Source organism: Geotrypetes seraphini, chromosome 2 (assembly GCF_902459505.1).
Source record: "Geotrypetes seraphini chromosome 2, aGeoSer1.1, whole genome shotgun sequence".
In the NCBI taxonomy this organism is placed as follows: domain Eukaryota; kingdom Metazoa; phylum Chordata; class Amphibia; order Gymnophiona; family Dermophiidae; genus Geotrypetes; species Geotrypetes seraphini.
The window spans coordinates 572,535-592,944 of record NC_047085.1 but is presented as its reverse complement, the minus strand read 5'-3'; the positions used below and the strand labels follow the sequence as shown (position 1 = coordinate 592,944).

General features: G+C 47.1%; 1 protein-coding gene across 4 annotated transcripts in view; it reads left to right on the top strand.

Annotated features, from left to right (window-relative positions):
• Positions 1–20,410, top strand: part of MAPK15 (mitogen-activated protein kinase 15) — a 269,713-nt gene that overhangs the window by 13,293 nt on the left and 236,010 nt on the right. For 3 of the 4 annotated variants that reach the window (XM_033933020.1, XM_033933019.1, XM_033933022.1), the window contains exon 2: positions 12,509–12,599. The exons of the other annotated variant lie outside the window; for it this stretch is intronic. In XM_033933020.1, coding sequence (XP_033788911.1) covers positions 12,509–12,599 — 91 coding nt within the window. The remainder of the gene's footprint in view (positions 1–12,508; positions 12,600–20,410) is intronic. 4 annotated transcript variants of the gene reach the window in all.

Here is a 20,410-nt window from a genome sequence, read left to right as displayed (position 1 = left end):
AATTTCCCTCCTCTGAGTTTGAGCGGGTGCCCCCTTGTGACTGAGGGTCCCTTGGGAAGGAATATATCGTTTTCCACCTCGACACGGTTCAACGGCGGCCACCAGGATGATCTCGGGGCTCAAGAGTCTCTCGTACGAAGAGAGACTGAACAAATTGCAGCTCTACACTCTTGAGGAACGTAGGGAGAGGGGAGACATGATCGAAACATTTAAGTACCTCACGGGACGTGTCGAAGTGGAAGATGATATTTTCTTTCTCAAAGGACCCTCGGCCACAAGAGGGCACCCGCTCAAACTCAGGGGCGGAAAATTTCATGGCGACACCAGAAAGTATTTCTTCACAGAAAGAGTGGTTGATCATTGGAACAAGCTTCCAGTGCAGGTGATCGAGGCAGGCAGCATGCCAGACTTTAAGAATAAATGGGATACCCATGTGGGATCCCTACGAGGGTCAAGATAAGGAAATTGGGTCATTAGGGCATAGACAGGGGGTGGGTAAGCAGAGTGGGCAGACTTGATGGGCTGTAGCCCTTTTCTGCCGTCATCTTCTATGTTACTTAAAAGTCTCAATCATGTCACCCCTTTCCCTGTGCTCCTCTAGAGAGTAGAGCTGCAATTTGCCCAGTCTTTCCTCGTATGAGAGACCCTTGAGTTCAGAGACCTTCCTAGTGGCCATTCGCTGGACCGACTCAGCTCGAAGCACATCTTTACGGTAATGTGGCCTCCAGAATTGCACACAGTACTCCAGATGAGGTCTCACCATGGTTCTATACAGTGGCATTATGACTTCAGGTTTGCGGCTGACGAAGCTTCTATTGATACATCCCATCATTTGCCTTGCCTTGGATGAGGCCTTCTCCACTTGTTTGGCAGCCTTCATGTCTGCACTGATGATCATTCCCAAGTCCCGTTCTTCTGAAGTCCTAGCTAGTGTTTCTCCATTCAAGGTGTATGTTCTGCATGGATTTCTGCTGCCGAGATGCATGACCTTACACTTCTTAGCGTTGAAGCCCAGCTGCCATGTCATGGACCAGTTTTCCAACTTAATCAGATCCTGCGTCATACCATCCGTGGGATTGCTTCCACCCACTATATTACACAGTTTGGCGTCGTCGGCGAACAGCGCTACTTTACCCTGAAGCCCTCGGGTCAAGTCCCTTATGAATATGTTAAAAAGGGATGGTCCCAGGACTGAGCCCTGCGGCACTCCGCTAGTCACCTCCGATGTCTCAGAGAGGGTGCCATTGACCACCACTTTCTGAAGTCTTCCCCTCAGCCAATCGTTGACCCACGCCGTTAGTTTCTCACCTAACCCCATCGATTTCATCTTGTTTAATAGTCTATGGTGTGGGACACTGTCAAAAGCTTTACTGAAATCCAAGTATACTATGTCCAGAGACTCTCCCGAGTCCAGCTTTCCTGTCACCCAATCAAAGAAGCTGATGAGATTGGACTGGCATGACCTGCCCTTAGTGAATCCATGTTGACAGGGATCCCTCAGATTCCCCTCATCCAATATCGTGTCTAATTTCCCTTTAAGTAGAGTTTCCATGAGTTTACACACTATTGATGTGAGATGGCATGGCAGATTGATGGCAAAACTCCTCAGTAGAATTACAGATGCGCCTGTATATTAAAAATTGGGCAAAGGGAATACTTGTCTTCATCACATAAGGGTGCATGCTGTTAAACTGTAAAAGAGAGTTTCGATCAGTCTCTTTAGTATGCACAGTCATGCATACAGAACCATCCACTAACTCCACTGTAACATCCAAAAAGGCAATTTTAGTTTGATGAAACTTCATTTCAAATTTCAAGGAAGGGTGGCATCCATTAATGTACCGTATTTTCGCGGATATAACGCGCGCGTTATACGCGATTTTACCTACCGCGCATACCCCTCGCGCGTTATATGCCTGAGCGCGGTATAGAAAAGTTTTTAAACATAGTTCCCACCCCGCCCGACGCCCGATTCACCCCCCCAGCAGGACCGCTCGCACCCCCACCCCGAACGACCGCTCGCACGCGCTCCCACCCGCACCCGCATCCACGATCGGAGCAAGAGGGAGCCCAAGCCCTCTTGCCCGGCCGACTCCCCGACGGCCGATACATCCCCCCCCCCCCCGAAGGACCGCCGACTTCCCGACAATATCGGGCCAGGAGGGAGCCCAAACCCTCCTGGCCACGGCGACCCCCTAACCCCACCCCGCACTACATTACGGGCAGGAGGGATCCCAGGCCCTCCTGCCCTCGACGCAAACCCCCTCCCCCCAACGACCGCCCCCCCCCAAGAACCTCCGCCCGTCCCCCAGCCGACCCGCGACCCCCCTGGCCGACCCCCACGACACCCCCACCCGCCTTCCCCGTACCTTTGTGTAGTTGGGCCAGAAGGGAGCCCAAACCCTCCTGGCCACGGCGACCCCCTAACCCCACCCCGCACTACATTACGGGCAGGAGGGATCCCAGGCCCTCCTGCCCTCGACGCAAACCCCCCTCCCTCCAACGACCGCCCCCCCCCAAGAACCTCCGACCGCCCCCCCAGCCGACCCGCGACCCCCCTGGCCGACCCCCACGACCCCCCCACCCCCCTTCCCCGTACCTTTGGAAGTTGGCCGGACAGACGGGAGCCAAACCCGCCTGTCCGGCAGGCAGCCAACGAAGGAATGAGGCCGGATTGGCCCATCCGTCCTAAAGCTCCGCCTACTGGTGGGGCCTAAGGCGCGTGGGCCAATCAGAATAGGCCCTGGAGCCTTAGGTCCCACCTGGGGGCGCGGCCTGAGACACATGGTCGGGTTTGGCCCATGTGCCTCAGGCCGCGCCCCCAGGTGGGACCTAAGGCTCCAGGGCCTATTCTGATTGGCCCACGCGCCTTAGGCCCCACCAGTAGGCGGAGCTTTAGGACGGATGGGCCAATCCGGCCTCATTCCTTCGTTGGCTGCCTGCCGGACAGGCGGGTGTGGCTCCCGTCTGTCCGGCCAACTTCCAAAGGTACGGGGAAGGGGGGTGGGGGGGTCGTGGGGGTCGGCCAGGGGGGTCGCGGGTCGGCTGGGGGACGGGCGGAGGTTCTTGGGGGGGGGGCGGTCGTTGGGGGGGGGGGGTTTGCGTCGAGGGCAGGAGGGCCTGGGATCCCTCCTGCCCGTAATGTAGTGCGGGGTGGGGTTAGGGGGTCGCCGTGGCCAGGAGGGTTTGGGCTCCCTCCTGGCCCGATATTGTTGGGGAGTTGGCGGTCCTTCGGGGTGAGGGTGCGAGTGGTCCTGCCGGGGGGGGGATGTATCGGACGTCGGGGGGGGGGGCATCAGGCTTTCAGGATGGGGACAGACCTTCAAGGGGGGACAGGACTTCAAGGGGGGACAGTGCACGGAAAGTCAGGGGGGGTGAACGGAGAGTCAGGACAGCGCACGGAAAGTCAGGGCAGTGCACGGAAGTCAGGGGGGGGGAACGGAGAGTCGGGACAGCGCACGGAAAGTCAGGGCGGGCGAAAGGAGCGTCGGGCATCATGCGCGTTATATGCCTGAGCGCGGTATAGAAAAGTTTTGGTACATATCATCGTGATTTCTGCGCGCTATACCCCTGTGCGCGTTTTACACAGGTGCGCGTTATATCCGCGAAAATACGGTACTCACTAAATGACAGCAGATCTTCCAAGGATCCTCTCCACAAACAAAAAATGTCATCTATAAATCGGATACCCATCAAACAGACTCGCAGCCAGTCTCTGTTTCATTCTAACATGTTGTTATCTATAAATCGGAGCCACCCCACCACAGATGGAAAAAAAACTGAAGAATAGATAAACCTTTCTTCAAAAAAGCCCATAAAGATGTTAGCTATAGTGAGAGCAAAAATCGCACCCATAGCCACTCCCGATAACTGCATATAGAATTGGCCCTCGAACACAAAATAGTTCTTTTTCATAGCAAGAGCAATCAATTCCAATAGAAAATCAGGGGCACCAACCAAGGCCGAGGCATTTGATCCAGAAAATGTAATAAAATTTCCAAAACCTCATCCTGGGGGATAGAGGTATATAAGGAGGCCACATCAAATGTCACAAAAAATGTGACCTCCGACATCCTAGATTCCCAGTTACCCAAAACATTAAAAAAATGTGTAGTGTCCTTTAATAAAGATTTTACAAAGGAAAGACAAGGTTGAAGATGGATATCAACATACTGGCATACCCTCTCTAGTAAAGAATCTCTACCAGAAACTATAGGCCTACCCGGGGAACTTGCAAATTCTTATGTATCTTGTGAAGTAAATAGAAGGCGGGCACCTTAAAATGTCTAAACGTCAAAAAATTATACTCAGCTTTAGTAAGGAAACCAGCCTTCCTACCCACATTCACAATTCCCACAAGCACACCAAAAATATCATCTGAGGGATCCCTATCTAGAGGAAGGTAATTACTAACTTGTTGAAGTTGCAAGAATGCCTTTGTAAGATATTGTTCTCGACCCCAAACCACAATCGCACCCCCCTTATCTGCTCGACGTAAAACCACAGAAGTCTCAGTTCTCAACCTCCCCAAAGCTTCCCGCTCCTCCCTTGACAGATTATGATGAAAAGGTCTGTCAATACTTTCCAATGCAGTAATATCTTTAAGCACAGCAAGATGGAAAGCACACAAAACCGGTTCCAACGGACTTATTTCTTACTACTGAGCGGTCAAGGGAGGCATCCAAAGTGGAGTCAAAAAACAACCTCAGTTGCAACTTCCTAATAAAATTCTCCAGCTCAACCTGAAACTGAAAAGGAGAATGTTTCTCGGTGGACACAAAAGATAACCTCCTAGAAAGCAAACTCTTCTCTGCCCCAGAGAGAACATAGCTAGAAATATTTACCTCAGCTGGTCTGCTCTGGAGTCTGGACTGGGACCTCGTATGATATTGCTTGCGACCCCTGCGGCTGCTGCCTCGCCCCCTGGTTTGTTTGGGCTCCCCGTCCTTCTCGGTTCTTGGTTAGGGACCCTCACTGCCACTAGACCCTTCTGAAGACAATTTAAATCTGGTGGTTTTCTTCTGACTCTCCTTATTATTACCATTGTTATCCCATTTCATCCAAGCATATACAAAACCAGACGAATAATCCCTCTGGTCCCGCTGAAATTTTTTAATTTTCTGCTGATGTTAAGCGCTCCAAAATTTTACAACACTTACAGCGCCATAAGGTGGATGTGGCCTTTCTCCAGGAGACCCATTTAACTGAACTTGAACATATGAAATTGAAGCAATGGTGGGTGGGGGAGTGTGTTGCGGCTTCTGCCTAGGGGAAACATAGGGGAGTAGCGATTCTTTTCCGTATGAGCCTTCTAGAAAACCTTCAAATTTTGGCTAGGGACGGGGAGGGTAGATATGTGCTCTGTCGAGGGGTGATCGCACAGCAGGACATGGTATTTTGCTGTGTCTAATGAAAGTGTCTAATGCTGTGCTCCTAATGAAAGTGACCCAGCATTTTATGCTAAATTGACCCGCTTGTTGCTGCCCTTTGCCCAGGTCTCCCTGATTGTTGGGGGAGACTTTAACGCTGTTTGTGATTCTAGTCTGGATTGCATGGAGCAGGGGGGTGTTCTACATCGGGCTGGGGAGCAGGAGCTCCAAAAATTTAGTGATAACCTGGAATTAATCGACCCCTGGAGGGTACTGCATGGCACCAAGAGGGATTACACCCATATGTCCCGGGCGCATGGCACGCAGTCTCGCATAGACTATATTTGGGTGACGGAACAGGTGTTCCGGAAGCTGGAGCGGGCGGAGATAGTTCCCTACACGATCTCTGATCATGCCTGGGTTCAAGTGACGTGGACAGGAGGGGGGGCCTTCGGGGAAGTGGCGCTGGGTGTTGCCGCTTGCATTGTATAGGGATCCGAACTATAGGGAACGGTTGCTGAGTACATGGAATGAATACAAATGGCATAATGCTCACGTGGAAGGGGACCCCATCTTATTCTGGGAAGCAGCGAAGGCGGTGTTGAGGGGGGATACCCTTAGTTATAGTAGTCATGTTAAAAAAGCTCGCGATAGGGAAATTCTGCGTTTAGAGAGGGACGTTGCTAGGGCCCGGAGGAGGTATGGCCAGACTGGCGACCCCATGCACAAACAGGAATTGATGGAATATCAGGTGGCCCTCAATTCCCTATTACATCAGCAGGCACGCAAATCCCTCACTTACTATAAGTACCAGCTTTATAGATATGGGAATTAGGGAGGGAAACTGCTGGCCCGACTGGTTTCTACTAGGACGGGCCCACGTAAGGTTCAGGTCCTGAGGAACGAGCAGGGGGAGAAAGTCACAACCGACCCGGCGATCGGAGATGTATTTTTTCTTTATTTTAAGAACCTCTACGCCTCCCCCCCCTCCCCCCCCCCCCGTCTGAGGAGGGAGTGATGGTGGGCCCCTATTTGGATGGGAAAATGTTGCCCCGTATCACTGAGACTGGGCAAGTCACTTAATCTTCCATAGCCCCAGGTACGTTAGATAAATTGTGAGCCCACCGGGACAGATAGGGAAAATGCTTGAGTACCTGATTGTAAAACCGCTTAGATAACCTTGATAGGCGGTATATAAAATCCTAATAAACTTGAAACTTGAGACAGACCGGGAGCGTCTGAATGCACCAATAACATCGGAGGAAGTGTATTGGGCAATAGGGAACAGTCCTCTGCTGAAGGCACAGGGTGAGGATGGCATGCGCATTGAATTTTATAAAATCTTAGGTGAGGAGATCATCCAGCTGCTCGCTTGGATGTTTGATGTCATGGTTGGTGCAGAGGTTTTACCGGAGGGTATGAGCACGGCACGCAACTTGTTGTTGCCTAAACAGCAAAAAGACCCTGAAAAAGCAGGCTCCTATCAACTTATTTCCCTATTGAATATGTAGGTTAAACTGCTAGTGAAAATCATGGCAAGGCTGCTGTGCTTCCCTCCCTTATCCACGAAGCTCAGGTGGGCTTTGTGAAAGGCCAAACCATAGCTAAAAATGTAAGAAAATTGTTGCTGTCTTTGGAACAGTGGGCGGTGTGCAATATCCCGTCGGTGCTGGTTAGCTTCGATGCCGAAAAGGCATTTGATAGAGTGCGATGGGATTTTCTTTATGATACTTTAGCGGCCTATGGTTTTGATGGGGTTTTTTTGTATCGGCGGTGTGAGCATTGTATGCTCTACCACAGGATAGAATAGTTTTTGAAACGGACCGATTCCCGATTTCTAGGGGGACGAGACAGGGTTGCCCCTTATCACCATTGTTGTTCATACTTACATTGGACCCCTAATTTGGGATATATATGCAATGCCATCTATATGGGGGATCGACATCGGAGCTACTTCTTTTAAACTATCGGCCTTTGCGGATGATATCTTAGTACACCTTACAGATCCTTTGCCCACAACTGGAAAAATTCAATATCTTAAATGATAATCAATCAGGCTTTTGCTCTAATCACAGCACCAAAACCATAATAGCCTCTCTACTGGACCACCTACACACACTTTTCAGCCAAGGCTCTAGCGCCTTGATCATTCAACTTGACCTGAGCAGTGCATTTCGGTGAAGAAGTATTTTCTGGTATCGCCATGAAATTTCTCACCCTTGATTTTCCACGGATGCCCTCTTGTCGCCATGGGTCCTTTAAGAAAAAAGAGATCTTCTTCCACCTCGATACGGCCCGTGACATATTTGAACGTCTCGATCATGTCTTCCCTCTCTCTGTGTTCTTCGAGTGAGTATAGCTGCAACTTATCCAGCCGTTCCTCATACAGGAGATCCTTGAGACCTGAAACCATTCTGGTGGCCATTCGCTGAACCGACTCAACTCTCCGCACATCCTTTTGATAATGCGGCCTCCAGAATTGCACACAGTATTCCAGATGGGGTCTCACCATGGATCTGTACAATGGCATAATAACCTGGGGCTTACGGCTGATGAAACGTCTATGGATACAACCCATGATTTGCCTAGCCCTGGAGGAAGCTTTCTCCACTTGATTGGCAGTCTTCATGTCTTCGCTAATGATCACGCCCAAGTCGCGTTCTGCTACAGTCCTTGCTAGGATCTCGCCATTTAGGGTGTAAGTCCTGCATGGATTTTTGCCACCAAGGTGCATGACCTTGCATTTTTTGGCATTGAAACATAGTTGCCAAGTCTTTGACCAATGCTCAAGCAGGAGTAGGTCTTGCGTCATACTGTCAGGCATTTTGTTGGGCATCGTGCTAACGACCGATGAGCTTTTGCCTACAATGTTGCATTGTTTGGCGTCATCGGCGAATAATATAATTTTACCTCGAAGCCCCTCAGTCAAGTCACTTACGAAGATGTTAAATAGGATTACGAAGATGTTAAATAGGAAGATGTTAAATAGCGAAGATGTTAAATAGCGTTATAGAAATAATTTCCGCCATTTTTTCATGACAGGTGCTAGACAGAATTGGCAGACAGCGTTCTACAGCTACTTCTGGCCCTGAGTAAGTCACTTACTTCTATAAGCCTGACTCCTTGTCTGCCTCAGTTCATGAAACAATACGTGTTTTGCTCACGTTGCATGGAGGTAGTACTGTTTTCATGGTTCCAGTATGCTCCTCTTTCCCTGGCGAGCCTTGATTTTTCTTAGGATAGTTTTTTTCTTCTTATAGATCCTATAGTACTCCTCCTGCTGTTCCCTGACCTTCGGCACTTCGTTCTGAAGGGATCTTGACTTTTTCCACTGACTCTTCAGGCTTTCTCTTGAGGAGGAAGACCCTATATTGTCAGGTCAGGGGGCTGTGAACTTTTTTTCAGGATGTTTGCATCCTCCTCAGGTTTCCGGTTTGTTCTTGAAGTTTCTATGTTTTGTGTTTCCCTTTTAAGTGTTACTGGTCCTCAGGGCAGTTCTTGTAGTTCTTCAGGAACTAAGGGACGTTGTTCCACTTACTGCATGGTGCCCAAGACGGGGGCATTGGGCAGACTGGGGCTGGATCCCATTCTGCTGAATTGTTTTGTCAGGGTTACACATTTCTGCAGAAACACTGGGAGACTATTTACTTTTTCCTATGGACTCCATATCGGCACTTGTTTTGCTTGCCTTTCTTGGAGAAGCGCTTTCGATTTTGCCTCATGCCATTTTGCCTACCCCAGGCTTTAGAAAATGAGGGCAGTGGTACCGTTTTGGCACTACCAGGCGATTCACCTACTTTCTTCTTGACTGGCTGCTTGATTCGGACGGCGTCCAGTCGGGCCATTTATCTGCCACGAAAGGGGTGGTTTCTTTTCCTCAGTTCTTTGGACGTGACTCTTCGAATTTGCACTGGTCTCTCTTCTCCTGTACTATTTATAGGTATATTGGGAAGCTGTTTTTCTTCTTATAGGAGAGAAATATGTTTCTTCCCTGAGACTTGGGCGATGGGTCACAGTCTCAGGTTTGCATTCTTCTTCTGTCACCTTGTCCAAGTGTATGGGATTCTGTACAGGTTCTAGAATCCATGTTGCTGACTCCACTGGGTACTTCAGCTTGCTTTCCCATTGTAATGCTACAGCAGTCGCTTTTGTTCCAGTGGTTCCCGGTATCTCAGGGCTCCCATTATTTGGTGGCCTCCTCAAGCATTGCTCTGTATGCTTTGGTGGCTCAGCCTTTTCAAAGGCTGCCTCAGTCTTTGCTGGACTGGCTCCTGGTCACCAAACATCCCGGGCTGGCGAGTTGGGGGGCTCGGTGCCTTCCATCCTCAGATCCATGAGTCTGATCTTTGGAGGTGACTCAGTGCTTGTTCATTCTTGTACTCTGGAGCATGGTCAGGCTCCTGGAGCTTCAGACCATTCTTCCGGTATGACGCTGAGGGTCTTTTCACTCAGTATTATGATGGTGGTATTTCTCTACAGCCTGGGTAGTAGGTGATGTACTCAATTGGCGGGTAACATCATGGTTCTACTTCAGTGGGTGGACCCTCTTCTTCATCTTCTGTTGGCAGCTCATTTTATGGGTCAGGACAAGAGTTTGGATAGACTTTCTTTCCGCAAAATCTGAGCATGGCCCATTTATTGTATGTAACAGTGTGCAGCGCTGTGTGCGCTCTAGAAAGTGTAAAGGTTAGTAATAGTAAAATCTTCTACATCCTGGATATTGTGAATTTTGGCTCAGGCATTCCAGCTCTTTGTATGGAAGTGAGATCTTCTGGAACTAGACCTCATGGCCTCGTCTCGAAATATTCAGCTTCCTAGCTTCTTTGGCGGACATAGGGAGTGGGAGTCAGAGGGGGTTGCAGTGTGGCTTCTTTCTCGCCTCTGGTTTCTCTTTTTCAAGGTTTTCCCCTGGCTGATGCTGACTTGGATGGGCCATCTCCCGCTCGCTTTCAGGGCGCAGTATTTGAAAACTTTCTAGTTTGGATGCGCCATCCTTGCTATGCGGATTTGATGATTCTTTCGACAGCCGGACTATTGAGTTTCCTGGTTTCTCCGGATTTGCTCCCCTAGGGATATTCATACCACTTTGGTAGTACGGCCTAGCTTTTGAAAAGTCTTGGCTGACGTGTAAGGGGTTATGCGATGCAGGTTGTTTCTTCTCTTATCCAGGCGATACTGACGTCTTCAACTGTGGCTTCTGCTTCCTTTTGGAGGTTTTTCCTTTCTTGGGTACTTCTCAACAGTTGCACCCTTCCAGGGTTCTGTTTTTGGAACAAGTGTATTGACAAGGGCTTGGCGTTCAATTCCCTTCAGCTTCAGGGGCCATTCTTAGCTTGTTACAAGGGCTAGGTATCTTGCTCTTCGCTTACTTCTCAGCTTCATGTAGTTCAGTTCCTAAACGGAGTACGGTATATTCGTACACCTCTTGGAAAGCCCTGTCCGGTGTATAGTCTTACGGTACTTCTTCGCAGTTTACCGAAGGCTTCATTTCTTCCTTGTCTTTTGAGACGCTAAAGGGCTGTGCAGTTGAACACAGGATTTCTTGTGGCCATGGCTTCAGCTTGGCGGTTTTTTGAGTTGCAGGCCTTGTTCGGCAGGGCTACCCATTTCTGATTTACAAACTCTGGGGGGGTTCCTCCATTTCTTTCTAACGAGGTGTCATCCTTTCTTTTATGCCGCTCTTACTTTTCCTTCCTTCTTCCTGGGAGATGAAATGGGGAGGCGTGCTTTTATTCACTGCATTTTTTAGAAGTGCGTAGCGTTCTCCGCGAGCTAGATTTCTAACGACTGGTGGTTGTTTAGATCACCTTTTTGTATTCTTCAAGGGATGCCTCAAATGTATGGTGGCGTCCAAAGCTTGATGGGTCCGGGAGGACGTTATTTACGCTTGCTTGATGGCAGGGAAGCGGTTGGCGAGAGAACTTCATGACCTTTCCGCCGGAGCGATGGCTACTTCTTGGACTTGGCCAGAGGTTTTTTTCCTTGGAGGAGTTTTGTCTCGCGGCTACTTGGTTTTCCGAGAGTGCTTTATCTCAGCATTACCAGTTGGATGTGGGGGGCACATGTGGTGGATGCGTTTAGTGCTTCGGCTGTTGCAGAGACCCAGATTCGGCGTTTGCTTCCCACCTAGATTGAGGATTGCTTTGCTACATCCCATTGGTCTCTGGATTCATCTGCTGCTGTTGCTAAGGAAGGAAAAATTATGTTCTTACCTGTTAATTTTCTTTCCTTTAGACGCAGCAGATGAATCCAGAGCCCCACCCTTTCTGGATATTGTCTGTCGGTTTTTTCTTGTGCAGCTTTCGAAGTTTGTTATTGTTGATGGTTGTATTCTGTATTATTGTCTTTTGAGATTTGTTATGGGAAAGAAGTTTTTTACATGCTATACCTATTGATGGTTAAGGATGCTTGGGAAAGGAGCTATACTGGAGATACAGGAAGAGTGCCAGCCAATAGGACCACCTGTTAATCAGTTTCTCTATCTCTGCCTGCTGGTAGATATGGGCTATCCCATTGGTCTCTGGATTCATCTGCTATATCTAAAGGAAAGAAAATTAATAGGTAAGAACATAATTTTTCCATCTCGATGTATTTTTATTTTAAACCTTATGTACTTACCTTCCCTATGATGTTAGTCTTAAATTATGTAATCCCCCCTTCACTAAATTTTCTTTCCCTTTTTTTAACATGTGCTTTAAAAATTTATTTTATAAATTGTAAACCGCCTAGATATTCTTATGTGATAGACGGTATATCAAGAGATTAATAAACTTGGAAACTTGGCAATCCGTTCTGAGCTTTCCTGGGAGAATGGTATAGAAAATTGAATAAATAATTAAATTTAAATAATGTTTTTGTGTTTTATTTTCTCTCTCCTATCCTGCAGCTACTGTGTGGCTCTGTTTTACTTGGGCTCCAGACCCACCTTCGTTTGTTACCACATGTACATAAATAATTTTTACATTTTTGTTTAATTATAATGTATTTTGAATGTACTAATTTCCATTTGAATGTTTTTGTATATAGTTAAGTATTTTACCCAATTATAAACTGCATTCAATGGTTGGCTGCTGGACTAAAAAGGCAGTATATAAAACCCCTGAATTAAGTAAACTTAGATTTACTCTATTTCCCTGCAGGAATTTGGAGAACATCAGAACATCATCAAACTGTTGAATGTTATCAGAGCTCAGAATGACAAGGATATTTACCTGATTTTTGAGTACATGGGTAAGACTTGTACAGAAGTCACGAAGGAGATTGTGATAGAAGGTCGGATGACCTAGAAATGAACAAAAAATAGCAGCATGACTCTGTTTTGCATTTGAGCAAACATTGGTGTGCTTGGAATGGTAGTTACTATTACTTTTTAAGATTATAAAGCAGCATTGGCCTTCTAAAAAGGCTGTTTAATATGCACACTGCGACCTTGTTTACAAAGTGAAGGAGAATTATCAAAGCTGCTTTTGCTAATAAGTGAACATGACTTAAATTGTGCTTTAAAAGAAGAGGATAAAAGAGATTGTTTAATGTCTTCATGCGTCACTATCTCTGAAAAAGATTTGTTTGTATGTTAATACTTTTCATGTATTTAAATATCTGCATTACGTCTCCTCATCCCACCTTTCCTAAGGTATCCATATTCAGGTGTTCAATTTTCCTCTTATACCTTTTCTGGTGCTAGGCAAGCAGGTGGAGTTACTGAGTTATTAGTTGGTGAGGCCACACTTGGAGTATTGAACTCAGTTTTGGAGGCCATATCTGGCGAAGGATATAAAAGGACTTGAAGTGTGCCAGAGGAAGGTGATGAACCTCATAAGGAGGTTGAGCCAAAAGAAGTACGAGAAGAGACTGGAAGACCTAAATATGTATACTCTGGAGGAGAGGAGGGACAGGGGAGATATGGTGCAGACATTTAAATACTTGAAAGGTATTAATATAGAACCAAATCTTTTCCAGAGAAGGGAAAATGGTAAAACTAGAGGGCATAAATTGAGGTTGCAGGAGGAAGACTTAGGAGTAATGCTAGGAAATTCTTTTTAATGGAGAGAGTGGTGGATGCCTGGAATGCCCTCCCAAGGAAAGTGGTGGAGAGGAAAACAATAACTGAATTCAGAAAGGCATGGGATAAATACAGAGGATCTCTGATTAGAAAATAAATGATATAAATATAAGAACCAAGGCTAGTACTGGGCAGACTTGCATAGGTTGTGTCCCATATATGGTAATTTGGTATAGGATGGACTGAGGACGGCATCAATGGGAACTCTAGTAACTTGGAACATGAGGATGTTACTGGCCAGACTTTATGGTATGTATCCTGAAAATAACGGGATGGTTGTATAGGCTGCTGTGAGCTAGGCCAGTATCAGGTGGACTTTTATGGTCTATGGCCCAGAAATATCAGAGAAAAAAGACCCTAAATTGTAATTTTCCTGGAAATGTCCAGCTAGTTTCTTTTGTAATCCGCCCAGTACTGCAAGGTACGGGCGGAATAGAAGTCATTAATGTAATGTAATGTATAACTAATGAGCAGATTGGATGGACCATTCAAGTCTTTATCTGCTGTCATTTACTATGTTACTATGTAAGGAATTTATCAGAAGTATGTTTTCAAAGCCTCTTTCTTCCTCCAAAACCTCTCAGGTTTGATTTTAATTGATTGGGATAGACTCCTCAGGAGATTTGACCCCCTATATCATGGAAGGTAACAGAACATTAGTATTCGGGTCGAGAGTGATGACAAAATTATATCCCTTGTCCTCAGAGTTTCAGCAGTTGTTCACTCCACCCAAAGTGGATTTGCTGGTGGTGCAGGAGACTAAATGTACCTCACTGTCTGGTGAAGGGGGTGTGATCCTGAAATATACACAGCATCATAGAGTGGGATCTAGTCTTCAAGACAGTTTGAGGCTCTAGTCTTAAGGATGTGGTGGCAGCATCTTTTATGGTTCAAGCCTGTCGCAAAATGCTACGACAGAATCCAAGGTCAGAGGAAGTGGCTTGTCCTCTGTAGTACTGGCAGGGGTGAATTATATGACTGACAATTCTATAACGTGCTGTAGCCAGGCCGGTACCTGTAGTCCAGGCCACCACGGCCTCGCTCCTTGTAACCTGCTCCGACGTGCCTCCCCAACTGAGAGAGGTCCTGCTGGATTCTATTCACTAGCTTCTCAGTGAAGCAAAACAAAACAAAAATGAGTCAATGTTTATCAAACATGAATTATCCACTTTATTTGATGGTGAGTATGTTTAGCTCGGCATAATAACTTGCTCCACAAATACACACTCTTAAAGCAAATACTTTAACTTAGGAACTCAGGCTGGAGTGGTTTCAAAAGGCAAAAGCAACCACTCAGTCCTTTCGTCAGGTAAGTAGTCAAGCATCAAAACATCCAAGAAAAAAAATAAAAGAGTGTAAACAGTTCTTTTCACTGGCACAACAAGTCCAATTTCTCTGCACCGCTGAAACTGTTCAGGTGCACAAGCCTGTCGCTGTTCTGGCTTCTTCCCCAGCCAGCTCTTCAGGAGTTGGTGAGGGGGGGGGGGGAAGCAAGAGAATTCACCTAACTTAATCTGTATAACAGACTTGCCAATAATGGCCCCACTATCCCAACCGGATGTATAGTGAATTCTTCCCCCCTTACTTCCCTTGGGTTCCCTCACAACCCTGACACAATCAGTCAGCTTCAACTTCAGCTGACTCATTTAAACTTGAAAAAAAAAAACGTTTTTTTCTTTTTCTTTTCCTTGCTGCTTAATTCAAGCAGGGCAGATACAGCCAGCACAAGTCCTGCAATGGGGTTTTCATTACAACCACCCTTTTCCTAAGCAGTGCACAACCCCCAAGCTCAACAGGGAAAATGAACAAACAATCTCTAGACCTGTCACTTAACTGACTTCCATAAGGTCTTCCTCAGAGAGACTGGAACTTTCAATACATTCCATGGGTTCCTCCCCAGTAAACTGCCCGGCCACAGTGTCAGCATCAGGCTCCTGCATTTCCCAGTCTCTTCCCTCAGGAGTACATTCAGGAGGGTTCCTTTCCCTGGCTGGCTCTGCAAGGACTGCCCTTCTTCTCCTTAGAGCAGCCTCCAAAGTAGTCAGAGGAAACTGCCCTGCCCTCTGAAGGGGAGGAGCTTTTAGCTTACTCTCCCTGCCTGCCTTTGGGAGCCTAATTATCCCCTTCAGCTGATGATCCCCAGGGAAAGAAAGGTTTCTCTGGGGCTGTTGTGGGCTGTCCCAACTCTCCTCTTCTCCTCCCTGGAGATCAGACCTGTCTGCTCCAAAGGGAAACCTGGGTTTTTCCCTAGGCTTGGTCACAATCCTATCCCCGTGATTTGCCCTCCGGATCCCCGGGCCAGGTTTAACAATAGCCTGCCCTGGCGAAAGCTGCACTTCAGGGATAGGATTGTGACAGTGCTCAGAGTTATGAACAAAGTCTCAGCTTATACAGGCTCCACCAGCAGGATGACAGTGGGCAGGAGATTCCACGTCTAAACCTACTTTGGGAAGACTCCCCTTTAAGGGACAAATGCTCTTTGGCAAAAGACTGGATGAGCTAATTACAAGTGTAGTGGACCGTCATCCTAAATCTTTACCAAACAGCAAATCACGAAGTTCGGACAGTTCCAATCATGGTTTCTTTCGTGGCTATAGAAGATTGCATTATGGGTCTACGGGATCCTCATCACAAAGGTCCTATCAAAGAACCAGGCAAAGGTTTGGTAGCTCCAGGAGAGCTCAGACATCCGGTTCACGCTCAGCAATCAATGCTAAGAAGTCCCAATGATGCTAGGTTACCCTCCGAGCGCCTCTGCATAGGTGGTAGATTCTTGGAGTTCTGGCAGACCTGGTGCACATTTCTTTAGATTGATGGGTTATGGACATAATTTGAGGGTGCTAAAAACTCGAATTCTTTTGCCCCCTCAGGGACCTCTTCCTGGATTCTCCAGCAATAATAATAATAATAATAATTTTATTTTTTATATACCGCCTAACCAGGAATGATTCTAGGTGGTTCACAACAAATAAAAACTGATCATACAGCGAAGAATACAATTTAAAATGGAAATACATCAGATAATAAAACATAAGAAATGCATAAAATTTTAAAAAGACGACAGAATACAATTAGGATGGAGAAAGCTGCCAAAGTCCAAGCGACAGTGCAAAGACTGTTACAGATTAGAGCCAGTTCCAGACGCAGGCTCAGGGAGATCAAACTTAATCACACTAAGGGGCCAAAATCCAAAACATGGGCCAAACCCCGCCCAATCTCCACCCCCATAATAGTACTAATTCTAACACAATTTTTCCATTCATTTTTCACACAATATAATCTTATTAACACATAATGGTTAACCACAAAATTAAACTACATAAAATACACTGTATGCTTCTCAACAATCATTCCTACCAGAACACAAATAACCCCTATGCAAATAGGAGATCAAAAACTAAAAGTACTAATATATAAAAAAGAAACCCTAAGATTCAAGACTCTGCATGCAGTACAACCCCCAGAGAAAAAGATACAAATGCATTTCTTTCCGAGCAGTGCAAAATATAGACAGCAGATTAAAATTCTCAAAATTGATAATTCAAATACTAAATTGAAAATAAAATCATTCCCCCTACCTTTGTCGTCTCCCTCCCTCACCACTGCGGCTGTGCAGAATATTACCGGAGGCAGGAAAGAGGTACTCATTCTCTCCCACCCCTGCACACATTGTACTGCTGGGCCAGGCCAGTAGGAAGGTGGAGCTGGAGGAGGAGTCAGGAGGGGAGGTGGAAATCAAGAGGGCAAGCCTACGGTTATAATCAGCGCTCCCCTCACCTCAATTTTCTCTTCTGGTCTGGCTTCCTCCTCTCTTCAGCAGTAATTTAACAGTGCTGGCCAGTAATTTACACCGCTAATGTGGTTGTCAACTTGCATGTGCCAGCAACGAACCAGAAATTAATTTAACCGTGCCAGCCCCAGGAATGCATCCCAGTGGGACCGGCACAGTTAAATTCATTTCTGGTGCGCTGCCGGCATGCGCAAGTTGACAACCACACTGGCGGTGTAAATTACTGGCCGGCACTGTTAAATTACTGCTGGAACAGCACTGGGGTGCGTCGCTGGGGCCGGTACAGTTAAATTCATTTTTGTTGTGTTGCCGATGTGCACAAGCTGATGATCACTGCGGCCTACGAGTGCTATTGTTGCCGTCAGGTAAGGGCCCAAAACAGAAAGCAAGGTGACATCTTAAAGCCCTGTTTACTCTCCCCTAATGCCGGCCCTGAACCGCGGGCCACATAAAACAGCTAAGTGGGCCGGATTCAGACTGCGGGCCTTGTGTTTGACACATGTGATGTATATGAAAAAATTAAGCCCTTCCCGAAAATAAGACCTAGTGCCTTTTTTGGACCCCAAATGAATATAAGACACTGTCTTATTTTCGGGGAAACACAGTGTTATTCTCAATCGCTCTCTCAGTTTAGGAATATACCGTAAATACTCGAATATAGGATGAGATGTTTTGGTCAAAAAAATGGCCCAAAAATGGGGATCTCGTCCTATATTCGGGTCATCACCCGACCCCACTCCCTGACTTGATGCAGGCCTCTAATAGGCTGGGACAGGAGAGATCCCTCCTGTCTCCCGACCTGGCAGATACAAATCATATTTTTGTTTTACACCCCCCTGCGTACCTTTTCTGCTCCCCCCCCCCCCCCCCCCCCGGGTACCTTTTTAGTTATCCCTGGTGGTCCAGTGGTGTATAGGCAGGACCATGCTCCTGCCCTATGCACCTCCTTCGACTCGACGATTGGGGCTTGGGGCTTGCGGCGCACAGGCATGCAGGAGTGAGCTTCTTGAGCTCCCGTGCGGCCCTGTGCCGCTAGCAGAGTGGCTGCTGCCAGTTCTCACGAGACTCGCGAGTCCTGGTAGCAGCCATTCTGCTAGTGGTGCAGGGCCACACGAGAAACTCACTCCTGCGTGCTTGTGTGCCCCGAGTGGCGATTCGAAGGAGGTACATGTAAGGGCGCCTCACATAACCCCTCTAACCTTACATACATTTGTCGTGGCCCCACAATGTTAGGTGGGGTTATGTGAGGCGCCCTTACAGCCGGCCCAATCTGTTCCCTGTGGCGGTAGACTGTGGTGGTGGGGCAGCTTCCATTGGCAATGGAGCTACCCTGAAGAGTGTGCAGTTGAAAAGATCCGCGCCACTAGGGACGTCGCGAGGTGGAGCTCATCTCCCACACCGGCCCGATCTGTTTCCTGCGGTGGTAGGCTGTGTCGGTGGGGCAACTCCAATTGGCAATGAAGCTGCCCTAAAGAGTGTGCAGTTCTGCTATGTACTACAAATTTCAACTATACAAGCATGCTAACAAAACAGGTTCCCTATTGGCTAGACTTGTTTATAGGGAACACGGTTCTCACAGGATATTATGTCTTCAGAACAAAATGGATGATTTGATGTGGTCGGACTTAGCTATTACTCAGGCTTTTCACTCCTTTTTTGCAGAGCTCTATGCTGCTCTGGTGGTTCAAGGTCTTGACAGTACTCTATAACTTTCTAATGTTGATCTCCCTGTCCTCTCGGAAACACAGCAGGGAGTTCTTAATTCTCCTATTACAGAGGAGGATGTCTATACCAATATTGGCCTGAGTGCAGTGATGGTTTTACTGCAGAATTTTATAAGATTCTTCAGTCTGATATTACCGGTTGCCTCACTACAGTGTTCAATACATTTTTGCTCGAGGGCAAGCTGACGTACTCTCTGTGGGAAGCCCTAGTGGTGGTGCTTTTTGAAGCTTGGAAAGGACCCTCACTCCATGGACTCTTATCGACCCATCTCTTTGCTTGCCTTTGAGGCAAAGCTTTTTGCTAAAATCTTAGCTAATAGGATGGCACGAGTTTTAGCTCTGCTCTTAGTGGATCCGCAGGTGGGCTTCATTCGGGGTCGGTCAGTTTCAAAGAATCTCATGTGGATTTTATTGTCCCTGGAGCAGGTGCAGAGGGATTATCTGCCTTCTCTGCTCATGAGTTTTGATGCAGAGAAGGCCTTTGACAGGGTCAATTGGACCTTTATGTTTGATGTGCTTCAGGTGTATGGCTTCTCGGATGGCTTTTTATCGGCGATACGGACACCTTATTGTCTCCCACAAGTGAGAATTGCAGTGAATGGGTATGTGTCTGACTCCTTTGCAGTGTTTCAGGGTTCTAGACAGGGCTGCCCCTTATCCCCTCTTCTTTTCGTACTCATGTTAGATCCACTGATTAGGGACATCTTGTCCAATCTGGAGATTGAGGGTGTAGTTCATGGATCGGAGACCTTTTAAGCCTTTGCGGATGACTTACTGGTGCTCAGTACTTGCCCCAGCCACTCTGTCCAAATTCTGTTGGAAATTTTTGCGTTCGGGCTTTAAATTCAATCTTACTAAATCCAAATACTTGGAATATCTTCCACCTGGGCACTGGGAAGCCCAGGGAATGTTTTCACTGTCCCTTGTGCAAAGCTCAGGACTCCTTCCAATATTTGGGGATATGACTGGGGACGGATAATGCGATGCTTTATGATAACAATATTTCTCATCTGTTGGCCGCAACTAAATCTTCGTTTAAACAATGGGAAGCCCTTCCTTTATCCCTTCTGGGGTGTATTGCTCTCTACAAAATTATCATCTTTCCTAGATGGCTGTACTGTTTCCAAACCTTTCCATTATATTTGCAGACCATTGATCTTGAGACACTATAGTGTATGCTTAACGGGTTTTGTTGGAGAAAGAAAAAGGCCAAAATGACCTTTTTGATTCTATTGGGTAACTGATGTAGAAGGGGGTTGGGGATTCCAGACTTGACATTATATAACTTGGCCTGCCTTTTAAGACATCTAGATGATTGGATTAACTCTACGGATCATTATACTCCCTTTGCCATGAGTGTGCTTGGTGCACCCCTCTTCATCCTCTGTATGTACTCCATGCTCCTACTGGAGCTCTTCCCTTGCACGTCCGCTCTTCTGTCTTATTTCAGGCGGCACGGAGATTG